This window comes from Sporobolomyces koalae, assembly GCF_050403365.1.
Source record: "Sporobolomyces koalae JCM15063 DNA, S_koalae_JCM15063T_v1_ctg25, whole genome shotgun sequence".
NCBI lineage: Eukaryota > Fungi > Basidiomycota > Microbotryomycetes > Sporidiobolales > Sporidiobolaceae > Sporobolomyces > Sporobolomyces koalae.
Window position 1 is genome coordinate 117588 of NW_027481746.1, and position 22132 is coordinate 139719.

Consider the following 22132-nt stretch of genomic DNA (forward strand, 5'->3'; position numbering starts at 1 on the left):
TGCTAGACGTCCGATTGCCATCCATTTTCTCACCTGAAATATACTTGCCGTGTGTGCAACGCAATCCAATGCATAAAGCAGTGAAACCGGTACTGAGATTGCGTAAAACAGCGCAGATGCAATCGGGGAGCAACTAACTATGTCTAAAATTGGTACTATCGTGTAGAGGTACGGATAAGGGAAACATTCAAGCGGGGTGAAACTTCACTGAGGGGCAGGTCATGCAACTCAAGCGGCATTCAATTGGGCACTCTGTTCGATCATCGAAAGCGCATCAGTCCAGCATTCTGAAACTCGTGAAATCGTTCCGGATGCACCGTACCAATTCTCCCTGTTTGATCAGTGCCGCAGGAGCATCGAGCTTCTCCATCAAAACTTCAAGCAACTGGCACTTGTCGGCTTTCTTGAACTCGTCATCTCGGAGGATGTCTTCGAGTTCTCCACGAGTCTTGGCCTGCCACGAGCGTTTCGGGATCTCACCCGAGGCGTCGAAAAAGTCCAGCAACGACTGCCAACGCCAACTCGAGATGTCGTTGTAAGAAGCTTGCTTGCCGTGGATCAAACGTTCGATCGTGTCTGCAAAAGCTCGAGCACGGTCGGTCAGAGGTCAAAACGTAGAACAGCACGGATACAGAAAAAGACTGACATCCGTCATTGTTGAGGATCACCAAGATGGGTTTCAAACCGTGCTTGAGCATCGTAGCGATATCCTGGACGGTGAGCTGAATGGAACCATCTCCGGTAAAGAGGATAACACGACGCGGTTTGGGAGACTCCTTCGCCGCCATGAGACATCCCAACGTCGCTCCTCCCGCGTAACCGATCGATCCCCACAGGACTTGCGAGACAACCGTGGCGCCCTTGGGCAATGGGGTCGAGATAATTCCAAAGGAAGACGTTCCGGTTTCGGCGACGATAATGTCGTCCTCTTGCAAGAACTGTCCCATCATGGGCCAGAAAGCTTCTTGCCTGTCCGTCTATCGGTCAGCCCGTGCTACTGGCTACTAGATTGGCCTTCTGGCGGGACTCACTTAACCATCTCATCTTTCGAACCCTCAGGGACCTGAACGTCGAGTCCTCCATCGCGTGGCGCTTTGGTAACCTCCTGCTTCGACTTGAGCGTCGATGCGAGCAGCGGCAGGAGAGTATGGAAGGAGACTTCGGGATACGTCCCGTATTGCACCTGGGTGTGATCCGAGTGACTATTACGATACAAAGTTTCAGGTTGAATGGCTTGGCGAGGAAGAGAGCACGCTGTGCGGACACGCACAGCTCAATGGTCTGCTCCGTCGGGAACTTGTAGCTGAACTCGCCGGTATTGAAATCAGATTTGAGCGCTCCAACCTTGGTTATAAGCGACTTGGACGTTAGTGTTCCGTGATGATAGGGTGTCTGTAAACCAGCATACCATGATACACAGGTCGGTGGCTTCGACGACGGCTTTCACCTTCTCGTCTGCGATCTCGCCGACATAGACGCCTCCAAAGCCGCTGTCTGGGTCCTCGTCAATGGCGTTGCGGCCCATCGGAGCTTTGAAGTGACAGTCAGAAAGGTGAGCTTTCGAAGGTTCATGCAACCCGGGTCAAAGGACCGGACTTACTCGTAAAGAATTTGACGCCCGTGGCACGGATGAGATCGCGTACAAGATGACCGACTCCGTAACGGATCGCACAGGCATCGATCTAGCCGGCGCCAGCACAGGGATGAATACTTAAGCGAGATGAGCAGCGAACTACTGAATGCACTCACGAGAACGATAGGCTGTTTGGCCTTTTCGAATAGGCGCTGAATCTCTTTGAGCACAAATTGGGTTCTCTCCTGTACCTCGTCCGCGACCTTCTTTCCAGTAGGAAGGAGATCCGTTTCGTTCGGGCCAACGTGCCGAGGGATGATCGGGGTCTTGAGGCGCGACGCGTCGACGGGGGCGTAGACCAGGTCGGTAGGAAGGGTGAGATAAGCAGGTCGTGCGGTCTCGAGCGCTCGAAGGAGGATGCGGTCGACCTCCTGCGCAGCGTTGTCAGCCGACGAGAGAAAAGCTTGAGCGCAAGTGATTCCCCTCGAAGCCTCTTCAAAGACGTTGAACTCTAGAGTGCGCGAGAGATGTCAGCAATGGTGATGTAAAATCAAGTCGAGAGAGCAAAACTTGCTGCCGTCGCCGAGAGTGTGATGCAGGAGCGCTTTGTTCTTCTGAAGCTTGGTCGAGGGAACACCGACCACGTGTATAATCGGAACGCGTTCAGAGTATGCTCCAGCTGGATCGTCCGATATACTGAATTAGGTCTGTCCGTCATGCGTCGGGGGAAAGGCAGGACGTACCGATACCGTTGACTGCGCTCAACTCTCCGACACCAAAAGTAGTGAGTAGCGCTGCGAGACCCTTGACACCGCCCTGGGTCTTGTTCTTGCTCTCGACGTCGCGGTTGAGCTGAGCTTGCTTGACGCGAGCGTACCCATCGGCCGCGTAAGAGGCATTGAGCTGTTGCGAAGGAGCGATAGAATCCGCTCAGGATCAGAGTGTTTCGGCATTGAGACTGAGGACCACTCACCTCGTTGCAGCATCCGAGCCATTCGATGTCTTTGTGCTTCTCGACCTCGTCAAGGAACACGAGGTTGAACTGTATCGCAGTAACAAGCCGGCGCGAGTTAGCCCTTCTGGGTTGTATGTCGAGCTTGATATGAAGATCGGACCCACGTCTCCGGGAACACCGAACATAGGCTTGACACCTAGTTGAGCGAGGCGGTCGAGCAGGTAGACCGAGAGGTACATTTGACCATCTTGCAATTCACCAGGAGCAGACCTGCGCATGCCTCGCGGCGTCAGCAGTGCATAGCTGAGAAATTGCTTGAAGCCTTACATGTTGTGGGAGATGCGAGTGAGGAGGAAGCGCACGAGAGCCGTTCGTCTGATTCGGTGATCATGAAGTCATCGGGTAATCGACGTGCACCGCCCCGGCTCCGACTCGACAAACCTCTTTTCAAAACTCTTCTCGATCTTGCGATTGCCTCGGTAAGCGCCCATCCGCACCAGCGCGAGCGAGATCAATCACTACAGACCGATAGTATGCCTGCGATCTTGTATCGTGAAGCATGAGGAATGTGCTCAGTTGAGCAATCTCTGCGACCGACCCGCTTCTGGCGTTCTTTCCTCGACCTCACTCCCTTTGGACGGCTGCATTTCTAGGGCGCAACGCTCAGTAGTATGTCGAGCGTCGAGCATTGAGAGCGTTCCAAGAAATGGTGCCAGGTCCTCGGACCCGCTGCAAAGAGGGAATGTGCGCGTGCAAAAGGGAACGGCATGACCGCCTCTCGGTTCCCTCCTTCGCATCCCATCTTCGACAGTATGTCGACAACCACTGCATCTGCCGACCCGGATCCCGTTCCAGAGCTCTCAAAGGCACAGATCGCTTTGATCCGTTCGAGTCCCAGTCATCAGCGATTGCGACGACTGGTATACACGACCATCGGCCTCAGCGGTTTCGGGTTCATCATAACAGTTCCCGTGATCGTCTACGTCGGCGTGCTCGCTGGACCCATCGTGCGCGAGCACCGTTGGCTCATTTTCCACCTCGTCATGGCGGCATGCTTTGCCGCCCTGTGGGTCGTGTACTGCATGACCTATCATCGCCATCTCGCACTCGGAGCATGGGTCGATCAACTCAAAATCGATGCAGGCTGGATATCGGTGCGTCCATTCCCTCTGTTTCGCTCGTTCTGGTACTTCAGAGCTCACACCGTTCCGCAATCGCAAGTTTGCTGTCGTCTTCTCGTCCTCTTTCCTTTTCTACTTGTCCTACAAGCTGCACTCGTTGGCAACACTGCAAGCGATCGGCAAGCAATGGCAAGTCCCGAGAGCAATTCGATCCGAGAACATATGTCCCGACTGACTTTCAACGGTTGACAGTGGCTCAAACTGTGTTGAGGATCTCCGATTTGTCCGACTCAGTCCCCTGGTTGTGAGCTCAGGTCTTGTCTGTATGAAAGCGGCCAAAAGCTGAACTGCTGTGCCTCTTGGGTAGGTCGGGATAATGAACCTGTGTCTCCTCGGAGTTCAGATCTATATCCTTGTCCTGCTCTACCGGAGCCCTTTGGTGAACACCCCTCTCGACGAGCATGGTATGCCACGACCGATCAACCCGATCACAGGTGCGGTCCTGCCACTCGGACGGGACGGAAAACCGATCCTGCCACCCGAGCTTCGTCCGCAGCATCTGTCGAATCCATCGAAGAAGTCCGGGCAATCCGAGGCTGATGAGAAGACTGATTCGGCGGAATCCGATAGTGAAGAGGAGGAGAAGACTCTACTGGACGACAAGAAGACACCACTCGGGATGGTACGCGCCGAGGAAACAGAGCTCGGACGAGCACGCAGGCAGCGTCCGAGTAGAGCTGGATACTCGCTGGTGTAGGCTCAGCAGACGTTGTAGTGCAGCGATTATCAGCGAAGAAGAGGCAGGAAGACGCCAATGCGATTACGTGAATCCGAGTAGTCGCAGATCCCCGAGACAGAAAAACTACAAAACAACACCCGTAATTAAGAACGAAAAACGAAGATTTCTATGTACATGAGGAGGCACGGACAACTGTGCGCAAACGGAAGAGAGCCTTTTTACTGTGTACAGTGCATATGGAGCACCCAAAGGTGAGGGGTCGCCACATCGGAGGCCGCAGAGATAGGGCGAGTTGAAGAAGTGCAGAACGGGCTGGCGGTGAAGGCGAGAGAGATCGCCACCGTCTAGTTAAAGCTCTTGTTTGGTCGGTGTATATGTGACGAAGAGTTTGGTTGGACGGGTGGTCCTCGAAAGAAGAGGAAGCGGACGATGTCCTGCCGGAATCGGTCGTGGGGGTTTCGACGACGGGCGATTACCTCGGCAGAGGGAAGGAAGGGTTGTTGTGGTTGAGGCTCGGCGTGTAAGACGAGCGTCGTATATGATATGTTCTGTTGACTCGTGTGCGAGTCTATGTCCTGGGTGCGGCAACAGCTGGTCAACTACAAGTTCCAGCCCAAAGGTGAGAGAAGATAGCCTTACTTGGGGCCGCTTCCGCCTCCGATGGACGCTGCCTCCCTGATTCTGGCCGCTGCAGCCTTGTCGGCTTCCCTCACGTGCAAGTCCAAAGCTGCCCCGATCATGCTGTTGCTGACCAACTCGACGTTCCTCTTCTGCAGTTCGTGCAGGTCTTGCGATTCTTTGCGCACGAGGTCGACGTTGGGGATCTCCATTGCTGCGTAGGGGTTGCTGGGTCCGGAGAAAGACATTCCGGAGTTGCGTCGCGCCGGTGGGTACCAAAGCCCGGGAGTGTAGGTCGGCGAGGTCGAGTAGAAGGAGTTGGGAGTAGGCGACGAGGCAGGCGACGAATTGGGAGAAGATTCAGGCGTGTACATGCGTGCTCGGTGGTAGCAGAGAAAGAGAGGAAAACTGCGATGCGAAGAAGCAGCACACTTGACCCAGCGAGCGTACGCGCAGACGCTTAGAGATCTGGCACAGCGGGGCGATCTTGATCACATCGACCTGACCTTCTCAAAATAAGCTATACTGCCGTTGCGCTGCGGAGAATCGACTCGAGACCGTAATATGGGCTATTCAGCTCCGTGACTCCGTTACCCGTAGGCATCGGTGTCTGTAGTCAAACGTGTGCCCAAACAGACAGTCTCGACCATACGGACATGCGCTCAGTCGCGAGCGGCGACCGAGGTGTTTGCATCGCACAGATCACAGACGGGTCCGACCGCGCGCTGTCGCGCATTTCTCTTGACTTGACACAGTGGCTCGCCGCTCGCGGATGAGGGCGTTCATCAGCAGGCGGTCGGAACCTTCGATCCAGCTTGATGAATTTGAAAAACCCAAATGAAAGGCCCATCGGCAAGTCATCTTATCTTCTTGGGCACTCTGTAACTGTCGACCGTTCGCCGATACTGTACATAGCTGACAGATGAAGCTGCCCCGAATCACCTGAACAATTGATTCTGCCTATCGCGCTCTTGGACATCGGAAAATCGGAACTAACGACGCCCGGCCGAATCTCGATGCGAGTCGCCCCTATTGTTCCACCTTTTCCGATTTGCAGCCGCAGTTCAAGGCCCAAGCGATGCAGGCGAGATCGTCGAATCGCACATTCCTCGACACCTCCTCGGTTAGTAAGTTACTTGCGAGAACTTGGGCATCACGCACTTTGCCCTGCACGGGCGTCCTCACGGACGGGCATCCTGCGCCGGAATCTCCCGCAACGCATCGCTTCTACATCTCTCGCTAAGAAGTGGATTACGGGACGTACGGTCAATAATCTGATTACTGAAATTTCGTCGCTGGGATTGCGCGTCCGAGAGCCCGGCCAGCGTTACGACCGCGAGTCGATCTCTAGGAGCGCGCAAGGGCTCTCGCACAGTCGCGCTCTGCTCAGGTATGAGAAAAGAATGAGAACCGGACATTCTCCCCACCATAGGAGCTCAGTAGTTTCGCGCGCGTGATGGGAATTGGAGAGCCAAGTTGATCAAGCTCAAGGCGCCGTCTTGAATTGAGCTTTCGGCGCCTCTTTGCGAAACTCGATCTCTGGGTAAAGTCACCGTACGCGTCTACATAGCTTCTTTTTCAAGTTGAAATACAACGGGCGCACAGTCGACTCAGTACTCAGCTCGGGCATATATTTCCTAGAACCCGGAATAGAAATATTTCGAGACGCCAGGTCTAACCCAAAACAATATACCCCAACAATACAGAGAGAATGCATATGTGACCCGGACAGTACAACCGTTGACAGAAGTGAGAGGTGACATGGTGAACCGGAAGAAAGATGACGAAAGGGCGATCCGAGAAATCACGACCCAAGGAGACAGAAAGATATCGAGGTGAAGTTGCTGCTATCATAGCATTGGCCTTGAAGGGGTATCGGAAGAGTTGAGTGCCGACAGAGATAAAGTTGAATAAACGACTCTTCAACGACGAGAGCGTCGCAGTGCTGAGGCTCTGGAGTCGCGCTCGTTTGGTCGAGCGCCATGTGGGGATCCGTCGTATGGGCGGATGCCTACGTATAATGTTGTGATATAATATGTGGTGTTCCTCGCAGGATCGGGAAACGACCTGCACAGTCCTGCTGTACGAGTGGGCCGCTGTTGTTATTTGTTTGGATTGGGGGGGTCGTAGATGCTGGACTGCGTCTACAGTTGCGGTACGAAAGGAAACGGATCTCGCAGAGCATCACGTCCTGAGGAGGAGCGAGTCTGTCAGCATTATTCTTCGCCCTGCAAAACTGGCAGAGATTCCGACTCACTTTGCGAACGAGCCCATCGCTGTCTTTGCCGAGAGCAAGGCCCTTTCCCTTGAATCTTTGGCGCGCATCTCAATTTCGAGACCTTCTATTGAGACCTGGCGACCCATGTCTTGGAATGTCCTGAAGTTGAGCTCGTGAAGCTGCTCCGCTTCCCGACGGTCGACCGTTGTGTAGTGCGGAACTTGCATCGTAGCGTAAGGGTTTGCTGTCTGAGCCATAGAATCTTGGCGACAGGGCGATGGGAGTGCGAGCGGCGACGGAGAGCGGCGAGAGTAGGACGGAGAAAGCGACTTGGGTAGAGACAAGTAGTAGCCGGGCATGCGTAGAGCCAAGGGGGCAAGGAGGTAGAGGGAGAAGAAGGGAAGAAGACGGCAACGTGCAACGCTTACAAAGTCGATTAATCTCTCGAGATGAAAAGAGATCGCGCAGATCCGGATGCCGGGATCGCCTACTTTCATCGAAAAAGGCACGCGGCAACAATTGCAACGCCGATCCCCGTTGATCCAGTTCTATCGTTGATTGCACTCCGATGTCTCGCGAAGGCGTGTCGGGATGATCTGCTGATCCTTTCGGCTACTTCTCTCCTGCGGTACTTGATAATTTCTTGAAGCTGCTCGCTCAAACAAGATCGTCACAATACGAGTGCTCAGTAGAGTGGCAGTCGACTGAAAATCGACGAGTTCCTTACCCTTGCCGCAGGCTGCTGCAGCAAGCACATCTGCAGTCGGTTTTGCTCGTCGCCGAACGCGAGAGCCGATGCGAAGGCGATGCGGCAGCCATGCTTTGACCCCGTGCCCAGCACAACGCCGTTCGAGTCGAACCTCCACTCGACTCCCTCGCTTAAATAGCGTGTGCCTCCACCCGCGATGTGCAGGAGACTCAGCTTGACTCAGACTTCTCGCTGACGAGATCACAGGCAGACCGACATTGTGCTTCAGACTCGTATAGGAGTAGAACGAGCGGGACCGCGCGTGATGATCGAAAGAAGACGCACGTGCCGCGGCAGTTGGGCGTATGGTGTACAGTACAAATCTCAGTCTCACGCGTCCGTTGAGACAGACCGAGATTCACACAAGCCGAGTTTCGCGGCGTCTGCCGTGCAGCCAGATCTTGCACGCGACTCCTGTGCTCGTCAATCTCAGAGCATCGAGTCTTGAAGAGTCACAGCATTGAAGAATCGATTTGTGGCGCTATGCACTTTTGGGAGAGTGAGGCATGGGAATAAGCTGAGGCCTGATGGCGGTGACAGAATAGAACGAAAGAGAGGAACAAAAGGGCTGAGAAGGGTAAAGGACGAAGAAGAGAAGCAATCGAAATAATCTAAGAACGAATGGGTGAGCACGAAGAAGGGAGCCAAGACTGTTCACTCGGCGATGGATTCGACCACTCCTTCCAGGGCCGTCTTGGCTCCAGCGTGTCCTGGAACATCAGTTCCTACGCCGTGACCTCCGTTGTTGCTCGCTTTGTAGGAACCCGCGGATCGAAGTCCGACGCCTCCGGTGTTTGCACGTGACGACGAGCCAGTCGTTGCAGTGTCGTTGTGCAAAGGCCAGCCGAATCGAACTCCGAGAACGTTACGCGCAAAGAGCTCGCCGAAACCTAAGAAGAGTGACACAGGTCAATTATGTGGGTTCGCGGAGCCACACAAACAAGCCGAAGGAGAGACTTACCGAGCATGACACCGTTCACGAAAGGCAAGCCAACATTAATCGCGACGCTAGCGATGATCGCCCATAACTTGCGAGACCAGGGAGCAGTGTGCCAAGCAGAGGAAATTGCCAAGGTGAGCGAAGGCGCAGAATCGGCAGCATGCGCGTCCGAAGACTGAGGCTGTGGCCGAGGCGGCGACGGAGACGACGAGCGACGACGGGATGGCGAAGGTACGGCGGGAACAGAGGAAGCCGAGGCGTCGATCTTGTCAACGGGCGCGTCGGATTCCTCCCGTGTTGAATCATCGGCAGCAGTAGTTGATGAAAACGATGTGGTCTCAGGTTGGAACGCCGAAGTCAGGTACGACCCGAGAGGGGTCGAACTGCCCTGCTGTGGCACTTCTTCCTCCTCTGTCGTGTTCTCTTCGGGCTTCTCCTCAACGACTTCTCGATGACCCTCCTCGCTGACCTCTTTTTGCTCTGCTACTTTCTGTACCGCCTTCTCGCCTGCCTCTGCGTCTTCTCCAATCTTATCGGCTTCCTCGAAACCTTTCGCGACAAATCCGTCCGCTTGGGCACCAGCACTCTCAACCGTCTCTTTCGCCAGTTGCTCATCGACCATGGTATCCGAGTGCTCCGCCTGACCAGGTTGAGGTTTCTCCGTCTCGTTCTGTTCGTCATCCTCGTCCTTCCACCATTGTTTGCGACCCTCTTCCTTCGATTCAACCGCAGGCCGCGATGCCGATCCCTCTTTCCGCACAGCCGCGTCGACATCGAGGGCGTCGTCGAGTGTCGGTTGCGACGCGACAGCTTCTGCGCTCAACGGCATGTCTAGTGCATCCTGCTGGTTCGCGTCTGCCGGTCCCGCTTGCGCGAGTTTCTCGGCCTTGAGTTCGTCGACCGAGAGGAACGCGGAATCGAACGCGGACGAAGTCGCCGAGTATCCTTTGACCGGAGGCGTGAAAGAGTTCGAGAGGAAGGAAGACAGGGAAGGGGTCGAGGGCGCAGATGGTTCGCTTGCTGGTGTTGGTGCGACGGGGTTAGTCGAGTCGGTCGCAGAGGCTGACTCGCCAGCGGTAGCAGTAGGGGTCGAATCCGACTCAGTGAATGAGCTTGAGAGGACTTCGGAGAGGAGGGCAGGAGAAACAGTCGAATCGGACACGTCGACCTGTCCGGTTTCCTCGGGTTCGGTCGATGCCTGAGGGGTCCATGGCGGGAATTGCAGCAGGGGGCTCTCGTTCGAGTTCGCCTCAACCGCGGCCGGCGCGAGGGCGAGATCCTCAGCTTCCTTCTTGTCCTCTGTCACCTCTGATTCGACACCGCTCTCGTCGACTTGTGGCAGGTTCGGATCGTAATCGTCTCGCCACCATCCCATCTTCTCCTTCCACTCGAGATCTGCCAATGGACTCTCGTTGACCGCTCCAGCGATCGGCTCGAACCCTTTCTGGTCGGCTTCAGGCCTCGCACCCGACTCGGATTGGGTCAAGGTCTGCCCGGCAAATTCATCCGCTTGGGGTCCTGCGGAGGACACGGTCTCGGCTGCGAGCTTCTCATCAACCAGCCCTTCGGCAGGATCCCGCTCTTGCGAGTCATCCGAGTCGACGAGCGTCGTGAGGGATGCCGGGGACGAGAGGGTAAATGCCGAATCGAGGTAGGCTCCGAGCGAAGAAGACGATTCAGTTTCGCGAGTCTCGCCAGCATCGTGCTCGCTACCGTCTGAATCGGTCGCCGAGGACTCGTCTTGCGCGTACGCCGACAAGTTCGGAGTCGTCGCAGACCGCGGCACGAATTCGAACGAAGGCGCGAGGGCCGAAAGTTTCGAGCTCGAGGGCGTGAGAGTCCGGGTCAGTGCTTGACGCTTCTTCTTGCCCGGTTTGGGCAGAGTGGGCTCGGTCGGGTGAGAGAATGCGGCAGGAGCGCCTTCAGACTTTCGACGGGCGTGAGTCTTCTTCGGGACCTGGAGTGCGGCGGGCATGCCGGGGATACTCCTGCGTTTGTTCTCGCGCGCTTCCGAATCGTGGGCGGAATCGTGTTCGAGTTTGGGATCGCGTGGCTTGGTCGGGACGCGCGACGAGGGCTTCTTGTTCTTGCGATCCTTGGCCTGTCCAGCAGCCGACGTTCTCGGAGCGGTGCCAGGACGGGCGTACGGCGAGTCGCGGTTGCGCTGCTGCCCTCCCGAGGACTGAAACCTCTCGCGGGGTTCTGCGGACGGGCTCGAGGCTGACGTCGGCGGGTGAACTGGCGCGGGTTGCGACACTCCTTTCGGGACCGACGACGGCGGCAGAACTTTGCCGGTTGCTTCAGCGTAGTGCAGAGTCGACGTCGGGATCGCGGGCGGAGCTGCGGCACTTGGTGCCCCCGACAAAGACGGGAACGCGGAAGGAGTAGGAGGGATCGTCGACTCGAATGTCGGCGCCGATGCAGGCGGGAGGGCAATCGCCGAAGGGTGAGGTGTCATCGTAGACAGTGAGCTGGTCTCGTACGTCCCTGAGTCGAGGTCAGAGACGGTAATGAAGAGGTCCAAGACGAGTCGTTCTCGATCAACGTTTGTTCACCACCTCCGCTTCTGTCACTCGCTCGACCAGCAATCTCGAGCTCTCAGCACTCACAAGAACCTTGAGACAACCGGCGCTTTCACTCGGCGTCTCTTGATAGTCACCAAATACACCGTCTTTAATTCTCGCGAGAACTCGATGGCGTCCATCCTCGCAGGCACGGCAGCATTCGCCGCCCTTGGACTCGGCGCAAGGTACTCGCTCCGATCTGCAGCCCGAAATGGTGCGCGCCTGAACCCGCTCCTGTCGGCGATCGCCGGCATGGAGGGCAAAGGCGGCGCACAGGAATGGGCCAAGGGCGGGTTCCAATCCAAGATGGACCGCAAGGAGGCCGCCGAGATCCTCGGCCTGAGGTGAGCTGCTCGATGCTCCTTCCAAAGCTTGGCGACTGTCGCCATCAGCGCAATCGAATGTGACCGACTCACTCGGAATCTCGCTCGCCTCTTGTGGCATGACAGAGAATCGCACATGACTATTACGCGGCTGAAGGATGCACACCGACGGATCATGCTTGCGTGAGTCGTACTCCTGATCGCTTCGTTTCTTGCAATAACTCTTCAGACCTCTGACCGTGTGCAAGTGGCCGTTCGGCTTGCACAGGAATCACCCTGATCGAGGAGGAAGCCCGTACATTGCGTCGAAAGTCAACGAAGCCAAGGTACGCTACCATCCGTTTCTGCAAGCAACCGCTTCGCCCAGCTGATTCACTCGACGCATCCTCGTTCGTTCAATTCGACTTGCAGGACCTTCTCGGTTGGTCAAACTCTTCTGATATGTTCGCACGAAGCCGTGACGGGTCGACTGATCCGAAAGTGCTTCGGGCGATCTACAGAGAAACAATTGTCCAGGTAATCGAGTTCGGCTAGTCTCTCACCTTCGCGTTCTCTCACTGTCCCTGTAAGGCATATCGAGCACTCCGGCCCGAAAAGACAAGGCTCTCCATCAGGCTGACAATGCTAGTCACTTTCATGTATAGATAATCGTTCACCACTCTGCTCGTTCTTCATCTGGAACTGCGCTGTACTTGTAATTCCCCGTCTTCCCTTTCATGCACCTGCCTTGCGATCGAGTCCAGACTTCTTGTCGAGCGAGCAGGCCACGACTTGCACAGCGCGAGTCTGTGCAGCGCCATGATGCTTGCATTCTCGCTTGGAGCAAAGGCTGCTCTCTGTGAGACTGGGCAAAAATATGCACCGCCTCTGTGTCGCGAGAAGAGCGTCCTGTTGGCGCTCGAGAGAGAGGGTGGTCAGACTGCGAAAGAAGAATCGATCGAACGCCGAATGCGCGAGGTTCGGCTCCCGTCACTTGCGCCCATCCGCCTCCGCGCACCGCCCACGCTACCGAGACTGTCACACCTGAGGAAAGACCGCCTCTGCGAGACCTCCGCTTGCGACGTAGACTCACCTTCGGGACCAGGCCGAGAGTGATCGAGCGAACTGCGTGCAACCGCCCCGCCCGTCATCCACCGATAAACCCGCCGACGCCATGGCAAGCTCTAGTTCCGTCTGCGCCTATCGGACAAGACTTCGTACTGACTTGCTATACCGAACAGGCACCGACACGCAAGGGCAAGAAGCTCCTCGGCGGAGGCGCCAACGGCCCTTCGTCATCCACCACCACCACGAACCGAAAGAATGGAGTCGCCAAAGTCAGTTCCCCCTTCTAGGGCACATCGGGAAGAGTACCCCTGACATACCCTAATCGCGACAGGCCGACTGGAAGGAAGGCTTCAAGAAGAAGCAGGCAGGAGTGTCCGACATGACGCTCCTCACGAGCATCTCGAACGAGAGCATCAACGAGAACCTCAAGAAACGGTCAGTTGACACACTCTCCCGGGCAAGCTAGTGCGTAGCTCACGATATGCAACGGTTTACTACCAGATTCGAGAATGCCGAAATCTACGCAAGTCGACACTCCCGTTCGCGCAATTCCCCGCTGTCCTTTGCGGGTTCCTGATTCCGGATCAATGTCGTGTGCTTGCAGACTTACATCGGACACGTTCTCATCTCGGTGAACCCGTTCCGCATGTTGCCCATTTATGACGACGCAACGCTCCGCTCGTACCGAGGCAAGAACCGCCTCGAAATGGTCCCGCACGTATATGCGATCGCCGAATCGGCGTACTACAACATGATCTCGTACAAGGACAACCAGTGTGTCATCATTTCGGGAGAGTCGGGAGCCGGAAAAACCGAAGCCGCCAAGCGCATCATGCAGTACATCGCCGCCGTGTCGGGTGGCAGCGGTACCGGAACTTCCGGAGGAGGTATCGAGGATGTCAAGGAGATGGTCCTCGCAACGAACCCTCTGCTCGAGAGTTTCGGTTGCGCCAAGACTCTTCGCAACAACAACTCGTCTCGACATGTACGCCAATTCCGCTTCCCTACTCAATATCTTTCCGCTGATGTGTCTGATCGCTGGATACGCTGTATCTCACACAGGGAAAATACCTCGAAATCGAATTCGACGCTCAAGGCGCACCGATTGGTGCCATGATTACCAACTACCTCCTCGAAAAGGTGCGCTTTCTGACTCTCGCGCTTTGAATCTCCCATTTGCAGTGCATCAGACTCACTAACATGTCATCATCTACAGAACCGAGTGACGGGCCAGATAAAAAACGAGCGCAACTTTCACATCTTTTACCAATTGACGAAAGGCGCTTCGGCCGCGCAACGCGAAGCGTACGGTCTCCAGGGTCCCGAATCGTACGCGTACACGTCCAAGTCGGGATGCCTTGAAGTGCCTGGCATCGACGACACGTTTGACTGGGCCGAGACGCTCAAGGCCATGTCGATCGTCGGATTGTCCCAGGGTGAACAAGACCAGATCCTTAGGATGCTCGCGAGTATCCTGTGGATTGGCAACGTCGAGTTCAAGGTGGACCAGGAAGGGAACGCCCAAGTGAAAGATTCGAGCGTAACCGCATTTGTCGCGTACCTGCTCGAGGTCGATCAGGCGCGAGTCGAGAAGGCGTTGACGAGTCGTGTGATGGAGACTCAGCGAGGCGGTCGTCGAGGTATGTTCAACATCCTGGAGCTCGTCTCTTGGCGACAGATTGGCAACTCTTGCCCCTGCAGGTTCGGTGTACGAGGTTCCTCTCAACCCTGCCCAAGCTACGTCGGTCAAAGATGCCCTAGCAAAAGCAATTTACAACAATCTGTTCGAATGGATTGTTGATCGGGTCAACATCTCTATGAAGAGCAAGAGTCCCGCTGCCAACATCATCGGTGTTCTCGATATCTACGGTTTCGAAATTTTCGACGTGCGTGCATACCCAAGTGCCTCAGCAAGCTTGCGCACGTCCGAGAGACTGACTGCAACGCTTCATACCCCCAGACGAACCAATTCGAGCAACTCTGCATCAACTATGTCAACGAGAAACTGCAGCAAATCTTCATCCAGCTCACTCTCAAGACTGAACAAGAGGAATACGTGCGCGAGCAGATCAAGGTCAGCAGTTTTCGTACCTTGTCGATTCGATTCCTGCCAGCATCTCGGCTGATGTTTCCATCGCTTTGTAGTGGACTCCTATCGATTACTTCAACAACAAGATCGTATGCGACTTGATCGAAGAGAAGCGGCCTCCGGGTATCTTTGCGGCACTTAACGACGCGTGTGCGACCGCGCACGCCGATCCTACCGCTGCGGACGGCTCGTTCAGTCAGCGTCTGGGAGGGGTCAGCAACCCTCAGTTCGAACCGAGAGGATCAAAGTTCCTTGTCAAGCACTACGCGTAAGTCGCGGCCTTTTTGCAGCCTTGACGTGTTACATACTGACAGGAGTACGGCAATGATTAGCGGAGACGTCATGTATACCGTCGCAGGCATGACCGACAAAAATAAGGACGTCCTCCTCAAGGATCTCCTTGATCTCGTGGCCTCTTCAAACAACCAGTTCCTGCAACGCCTGTTTCCCGATCGACCCGATCCCGATTCCAAAAAGCGGCCTCCCACTGCCGGCGACAAGATCAAGGTGCGCAGGTCTAGCTTCTGCCCAGCTAGGCGATTCAAAGCTAACATGCGAGACTCTACTGTCTCATACAGGCTTCTGCTAACGCTCTCGTCGAGAAACTCATGCGTTCTCAACCTTCATACATCCGCACGATCAAACCCAATCAGAACCGATCACCGACCGAGTACGATCAGAAAGCGATTCTCCATCAAATCAAGTACCTCGGTCTGCAAGAGAACGTCCGAGTTCGTCGAGCTGGTTTCGCCTACCGCAACACATTTGAGAAAATGGTCGAACGGTGAGCATTCTCTCGGTGTTCTAATTCCCGCTAGAGACTCGATACTCAAACTTCCAAACGAAAGATTCTACCTCCTCTCGCCGTCTACCTCGTACGCGGGAGACTATATCTGGCAAGGCGACGCGAGGTCCGGGTGTGAACAGATCCTGAAAGACACGGGGATCAAACGCGAAGAATGGCAAATGGGAGTTACGAAAGCGTTCATCAAGAATCCCGAGACGTTGTTCGCGCTCGAGTCGATGCGAGACAAGTACTGGCACAACATGGCTGGCAGGATTCAACGCTGTTGGAGAGCGTACTTGAGGCGCAAGCAAGAAGCGGCAAAGACGATTCAACGATTCTGGATGGCCAAAAAAGAGGGTATCGTTTACTCACAGCTTCGAGATTACGGGCACCAGATCCTCGGCGGCAGGAAAGAGAGGAGGAGGATGAGTTTGCTCAGCATGCGCAAGTTCATGGGCGACTACCTCGAAGTCGGAGAGCGCGACAGCATGCAAGGCGCCGCGCTCAAGAACGCTGCGGGAATTGGTGGTAAGTCCGCCACAGATTGTCGAGTTGTGACGCCGGTACTGAACCTTTCGATCCTGTTTTTCAGCGAACGAAACGATTGCGTTCTCTTCTCGCGCTCAATTGCTCGTTTCGAAGCTTGGTCGATCATCCAAGCCGAGTCCTCGTTACCTCATTCTTGTAAGGGTCCCACCGCCATGAGCTATCGAAGTTATTTGCATACTGACAACTTGGGCGAAACTCTAGACCGACAAAGCCGTCTACATCCTCATCTCGCAAGCTGTACAAGGTCGCGCCCAGACTACCCTCGAACGTCGTATTCCTCTCGTCACGATCAGGAGCGTTGGCATGTCGAACCTTCGGGATGACTGGCTTGCGCTCAACTGCGGCAGTACCGAGGAGGGTGACCCTCTTCTCTCCTGCGTGTTCAAGACCGAGTTCCTTGTCCACCTTCAACAACGGACCAATGGCGCGGTTAGCGTCAACATCGGCCCCAAGTAAGCTCTACGGCGGCTGATATAGTCGAAAGAACAGTAAACTCATAGTTTCGATATCTAGTATCACGTACTCGAAGAAGAAGGACAAGCAGGCTTCCATCGCCTTCAAGAAGGACAACACGATTCCTCGCGATGACGTCTACAAGTCTTCGACCGTGTCGGTCCCACAAGGAGAACCTCCCAACAGTCAATCGATGCCTCCAGCCGAGCGCAAACCCCGCGTCAAGAAGGCCGCAGCCGTTCGACAGACTCCAAACGTGAGTCAAAAGGAAATCGACAGTGGTACTGAAAGTACTGATACCAATTCTTGATGCCTGTGTAGCGTTCTGGTGCAGCTCGACCGAAACCTCAGACTCTGCCAAATGGCGGGTTCGGGGCTGCTCCCGCCGCTCCTGCGGGTATTCCCAGGGCACCCGCTGCACCGACTTCGAACGGTACAGGTCGGACCGCCCCTCCGCCTCCGACTCGAGCTGCCGCACCGCCGCCGCCTCCGCCGCCTGCTGCACCCGAGGTTCCCATGTATAAAGCGTAAGACGCTTTCCACTATACAAGTCCTGACCAAATACGGCACACTGACAAGACCATGCATCTCATCTCCAGACTCTTTACCTTCGCGACGGATCAGCCGGGCGAATTGCCCCTAACGAAAGATGAGCTGGTCGAAGTCATCTCTCAGGACGACGGAGGTATGTTCATCTAGCTCGGTAGTGTTCAGTCCTTTCTAACTTACTGATGTCTTATACATCGGCTCAGGGTGGTGGTTGATCAAGCGCGGATCGCAAGAAGGATGGGCCCCATCGAACGTGAGTTGTTTCCCTCCGTCCGCCAGCTATCAGAACGTCCTGTCTGACCGGCTTTTGGCATACTTAGTACCTTCAACTTGTGCCTCCCAAGCCAAAGCCGGCCGCCCCTCCTCCTGCACCTGCTCGCCGGGCTCCCCCGGCTGCACCTGCCGCTGCTCCTGCTGCTCCTGCCGCGCCTCGAGCTCCCGTCATTCCGAAGGCACCCCTCGCGCCCTCGATTCCAACTACAAACAAGACACCATCCGTCGGACTCGGTGCACGGGCTGGCGAAGGCAATGCTGCTCCGGTCTCGGTTATGCCAGGAATGGGCAACAGCGGAGGGCTTGCAGCTATCCTCGCTGCAAAACGAGCACAAGCTGCCGAAGGGGAGAACGGTACTTCGACCCCGAGCGCGAACTCGTCGCCCGCCGGTAGTCGACCTTCCTCGGTTCTCGGTGAGTTCACTTGACCTTTTTTCTTTCCGAACAGCCTGTACTTACGCAGTCCAATCTGAAACAGGTAAAGCACCTCCTCCCAAGCCTCCGATTGCGGCGAAACCGAAACCTGCGATTCCTTCGAAACCTTCGATTCCTTCCAAGCCAAGCGTCCCGAACGGTCGCCCTGCCGCCCCGCCTCCTCCGTCCGCTCCAAGCCTCCCAGGACGTGCTCCAGCACCTCCTGCTCCGCCTCGACCTGGAGGAGCCAATACGACCGGAAGAGCTGCTGCTCCTCCGCCTCCGCCGCCACCTCCTCCCATGGGTGGCTCATCGTCCAATGGTCCGCCCCCGGTTGCGGGAGGGCTCGTCAAGCCGAGTGCAAACGATCTTGCCGCCGCACTGGCGAAACGAGCAGGACGGAAGCCTGCTGCCGATGATGACGATTGGTGAACTCGACCCGAACAGACGGAGATGCTCAAACTTTTTTTTCCGATTGTTACTGTAAAACTCATTTCCTTTCTCTCTGCCAAACACCAATCTTATTGTTGCTCGAAGAACTTGGAATGCGCCAAGAGCTCCACGAGCTTTTGCGGACGACAGCGAGAATGAGAAGAACGAGAGCAAGGCATAGCAATTGCTGATAGGTATATGGAACAACGGGTGCAAGATGCTAGGGAATTTAAATGGGCACAAAAGGAGGACAAGAAAGACGAAGATTAATAAGGGGAAGATTAGATCAGCGCTGGTTCATAGCAGAGGCGAGTCTTGAGAACCAGGCGGCGCAATCGACATCGGGCAAGCGGCTGGACTGTTGAAATTCGGCGGGCAGGGTCTGGCACAGTAGCGAATCTCGTTCAGGTTCGAGGTCCGGTTCGTAGTAACAGTATTTGTCGCTCGAGAATGAAAGCTTAAATTGAAGACCTGGAGCCATTCGAGGATGGGAGTAAGCTCGACAAGCTGCTGAGCAGCACAGGACGGTGCGCGGAATACGAAGAGCACTCACTTTTCTGTTCGGTTCCGTAACAATCGACCAAGCTACAAACGTAGAGAGGATCGTCCTCGACGACCCTCATAGAATGGACTGTGAGTCCGGTAATGTCCTCGCTGAACTGAATCTTGAGGTTGAGGAGATCCCGCTCGGCTTCGACCTGTTCGAGTTTCGCGGTCGTCGCTGAACTTGTCGTAGCAGGTTTCGAGCCCGTCGTGTGGCCCAGGGAAGATGACGAGCTGGTTGACCCGAGAGATCTGACTTGCGCCTGCAGCTTTTTCGACTGTTCGGCCTCGAATTTGTAGTCGTTCTGTGCCGTTTCAACTGCAAAGTGTGATCTCACGGGATCAGCGAAAGTTGGATCAGGTGACTTTGACCGACTGCGCTCACGGTTATCAACGAGCTCTTCTCTTTCCGCGTTCCACGCTCGTTCCCGTTCGGCCAATTCGGCATCTAGTTTGTTCCGCCAGGCTTCCTCCGTCTCTTCCACTTGTCGCTCGAGCTCTTCAATCCGTGCCAAGGCGTCCGCATGTTGCGTTTCGAGCTCTTGTACACGCTGGTTTGTCGCCCGGGCTGCTTTCGTTCGTGGAGAAGCATAGGCTGCATCCTGTAACTCGGCATTTTCGAACTTCAAGTTGTCACTCTCTTTCTTGTAGGCGGCGATCGTGGTGGCGAAAGCTGTCGCGTAGGTGGGCTCGTGAGCATGATTTTCGAAGTTACCCCCTTTCGATACGAGGGACGTAGCACCTACCGACTTGCTGCTCTCTGGCAAGCTCCTTGAGCGTCGCCTCGGCTTGTTCTGCACGAGTTTCGCGCAAGTCTCTCAATTTTGCGTATGCTGCACTGACCTCGTCGAGCGCTTTCCGTTTCTGTTACCCGAGAATTCGGTTGACCAAGAAGGACGAATACGTCAGCTGAACCTGCAAAGTACTGAGACGAGGGCGAGGACGAGCGGACGTACGGCTTGGAACTGAGCCTCGAGTTTGCGTTCCCTCGCGGTCGGTTGCGGGGCGTCGTCAGCGTCGAGGTGAGAGGGTCGAGAGAGCTCGTCTTTCGCTTTCCTCTTGGTCCCAGCGGTCGGCACTGGCTTTCGAGTCGCGGTTGTCGGCTTCTTTGCCTTGCTCGACGAAGGTTTTCGTTCGGCGTGCTCGAACTGAGTTTCGGCGACTACGGAATCCTCGTCGAGCGCTACGTCTTCTGGTTCCTCTTCATCGTCTACTTCGGGTTCCTCGTCGACTTGATCCTGATCGTCATCAGACTGTGGTCGCTTGCTTTTGGCGCGCTTGTCTGTAGCTGGGTGCGTTGTTGTCGTCGTCTGCTTTCGAGACGAGGTTGCTGCGGGTCTCGCTACTCAGTTATAGTAATGTCAGCTGGGGAGTGCGCATATGGAGAGAGTGAGACGACGCAACCCATGATCTGATTGTTTGTTGATTGATCGCAGGTGAAATGTTGAACGATACGACGTTGAATGCTTCGAGCGGAAAGCTGCAGTCGAGTCAAGCGGAGGCGGGTAGGTGTTTCAGCTGCGGTGTGCACCGAGGTGGGCTCGCCGAGTCGAGTGAATGCGAGGGCGCGAACGGCGATCGGGCAGAGCGGCCGAGAATTGGCAACCACAGGCGGGATCGGCTATCAGCGAAAATTTTCGAAAAATCTTGTCAAAAAACCCGCGAGCGTTTCCAGCGTGCCTCTCTCATCCTGCTACCCACGACCAACGCCTTCCTCGACTCTTCCGAATGTAAAATTAAAATGGTGAGCCCGAGCCCCTCCTTGAATGTCGGTCATCAGCACGCACAGGACAGCACGAGTCGAGGTCGAGGAGCGAACACCGAGAGACGTGATTACTTCAACATGTTTTCTCTTCCCCATCCTATCGACCATGCCGAGGACCCGAAGAGCGCCCTCGCTCTATTTTCCTTCCCTGCTCTTTTCATAGATCAGAGTGGCGCGAACGGAGGAGCGGGGGTGTTTTACCATTATTCTAGCCAGAAGCCCTTGAATGATCTCTCGCGTTCGCCCCCTCGTCTCGACCACGTGTCCTGTCGCTCGTCGTTGCTGCTGCCTGCATCACCCTGTATCCTTGCCGACCAGTTTGACTGACTCGTTGGTTCGCGTGAAACAGTTAGTATCTCGCTGTCACTGCTATTCGATCTTGTTCTCTCTCTCTCCTGCTCCCCCGATACGATCGCCGGGACTCCTGTTCCACGTCCAAAAAAGCACGATGAAAACCTAGTCCATTGAAGACTTACTATTCGCGGTTTCCTCTCGAGGTCTACTTTATTCGCCGAACGACCCTTGCCCGGCTTTAACCACGCAAGCGAGCCTCTCGTACCCACCTCGCCTGCCCTTTACTCGCGCCCTGTATTACCTGATCACCCTCTGGTCGCTCGCATACTCTCGATCTCGGTTGTCGCTTCCTTCTCCGATCGCGCATACTCTCTTCCGAATAGTGCCCCTCGGGGTAACGAAAGGAAGTCAGAGCATCCTTGGGGTTTCAATGGGAAGCGACCCGAGTCGAGAGGAGAGATCGAAGGTTTGTTGGACAGGGAACCGGGGTGAGATGAGAGAGGGCCTCCTTCAGTGGAACGGGCGAGGGAGAGGTGGCAAGGGTTGTCGCCGAGGCCGGTGAGGGCTTTATTCATAGTCTGAACTTTTTTCGGAAGAGGGCGTTCCCATCTCGGGGGATCAGCAGCAGCAGAGTGGACATTTTGCTTTTCAAATCTTGTTACTGACCTCTTTTGTTTTGCATCTGTTCCAGATCCAGTCTGTTTTTGTTGCAATCATTGTTGTGCAAACATCCACTTGATTGAATTTGCCTGTGTCGTGAGATCGAGAGAAATGTTGCGTTGTCTCCAATTGGAAAAGCATAAGCAGATTCCTCCGATTACAGACCGTCAGTCGAGTGTCTCAAGCGGTAATGTATGTATGTGAATGCAAAGATGATCCAAGTGTCTACTCAAAAGAGCCGCAACAAGATCGCGTCGTGACCACTGTAGGTAAATGTAGAAAGGTTCCAGTATGAAGCGTGAAAAGACTTGACGAGAGAGTAAGTGATACAATGAACGCGAACGTTTTAGCGGGAAATAAATCGCTCGAAAATTGAAAAGAAGAGCAATGGATGAGAAGGCAGGTATGGGTATTTAGAGAGGTTTTGCGAGATTCTGGAACAGAGACGACAGATGCCGATTTTTCCGATTTTATTGTT

At 55.2% G+C, this 22132-nt stretch overlaps 6 protein-coding genes across 6 annotated transcripts; 2 read left to right on the forward strand and 4 right to left on the reverse strand.

Annotated features, from left to right (window-relative positions):
* Positions 1–228: 228 nt before the first annotated feature.
* On the reverse strand, positions 229–3019 carry JCM15063_000712 (alpha-keto acid decarboxylase family protein; the record flags this gene model as incomplete). The annotated part of the gene is made up of 14 exons (XM_076679669.1): positions 229–252; positions 323–576; positions 647–969; positions 1032–1202; positions 1271–1344; positions 1409–1530; positions 1601–1682; positions 1750–2084; positions 2148–2252; positions 2317–2476; positions 2547–2615; positions 2693–2798; positions 2856–2903; positions 2970–3019. 14 exons carry the CDS (start codon positions 3017–3019, stop codon positions 229–231), a joined length of 1923 nt encoding a protein of 640 aa, XP_076533217.1.
* A 321-nt stretch (positions 3020–3340) lies between these two features.
* On the forward strand, positions 3341–4406 carry JCM15063_000713 (uncharacterized protein; the record flags this gene model as incomplete). The annotated part of the gene is made up of 4 exons (XM_076679670.1): positions 3341–3682; positions 3750–3805; positions 3902–3953; positions 4017–4406. 4 exons carry the CDS (start codon positions 3341–3343, stop codon positions 4404–4406), a joined length of 840 nt encoding a protein of 279 aa, XP_076533218.1.
* A 617-nt stretch (positions 4407–5023) lies between these two features.
* JCM15063_000714 (uncharacterized protein) lies at positions 5024–5380 on the reverse strand (the record flags this gene model as incomplete). The annotated part of the gene is made up of 1 exon (XM_076679671.1): positions 5024–5380. The coding sequence occupies one exon, from the start codon at positions 5378–5380 to the stop codon at positions 5024–5026; it is 357 nt and encodes a 118-aa protein (XP_076533219.1).
* A 3246-nt stretch (positions 5381–8626) lies between these two features.
* On the reverse strand, positions 8627–11370 carry JCM15063_000715 (uncharacterized protein; the record flags this gene model as incomplete). Its single annotated transcript, XM_076679672.1, has 2 exons — positions 8627–8862; positions 8934–11370. The coding sequence occupies 2 exons, from the start codon at positions 11368–11370 to the stop codon at positions 8627–8629; spliced, it is 2673 nt and encodes an 890-aa protein (XP_076533220.1).
* Positions 11371–11605: 235 nt separating this feature from the next.
* MYO5 (myosin 5) lies at positions 11606–18392 on the forward strand (the record flags this gene model as incomplete). The annotated part of the gene is made up of 23 exons (XM_076679673.1): positions 11606–11820; positions 11926–11982; positions 12068–12125; positions 13020–13115; positions 13178–13281; positions 13348–13369; positions 13451–13831; positions 13909–13986; positions 14063–14486; positions 14548–14732; positions 14807–14920; positions 14992–15203; positions 15268–15442; positions 15514–15719; positions 15784–16250; positions 16315–16406; positions 16473–16723; positions 16785–16980; positions 17046–17251; positions 17324–17409; positions 17477–17526; positions 17594–17960; positions 18025–18392. The coding sequence occupies 23 exons, from the start codon at positions 11606–11608 to the stop codon at positions 18390–18392; spliced, it is 4410 nt and encodes a 1469-aa protein (XP_076533221.1).
* A 286-nt stretch (positions 18393–18678) lies between these two features.
* On the reverse strand, positions 18679–20343 carry JCM15063_000717 (uncharacterized protein; the record flags this gene model as incomplete). Its single annotated transcript, XM_076679674.1, has 6 exons — positions 18679–18863; positions 18946–19254; positions 19321–19608; positions 19682–19799; positions 19892–20277; positions 20340–20343. The coding sequence occupies 6 exons, from the start codon at positions 20341–20343 to the stop codon at positions 18679–18681; spliced, it is 1290 nt and encodes a 429-aa protein (XP_076533222.1).
* Positions 20344–22132: the final 1789 nt, after the last annotated feature.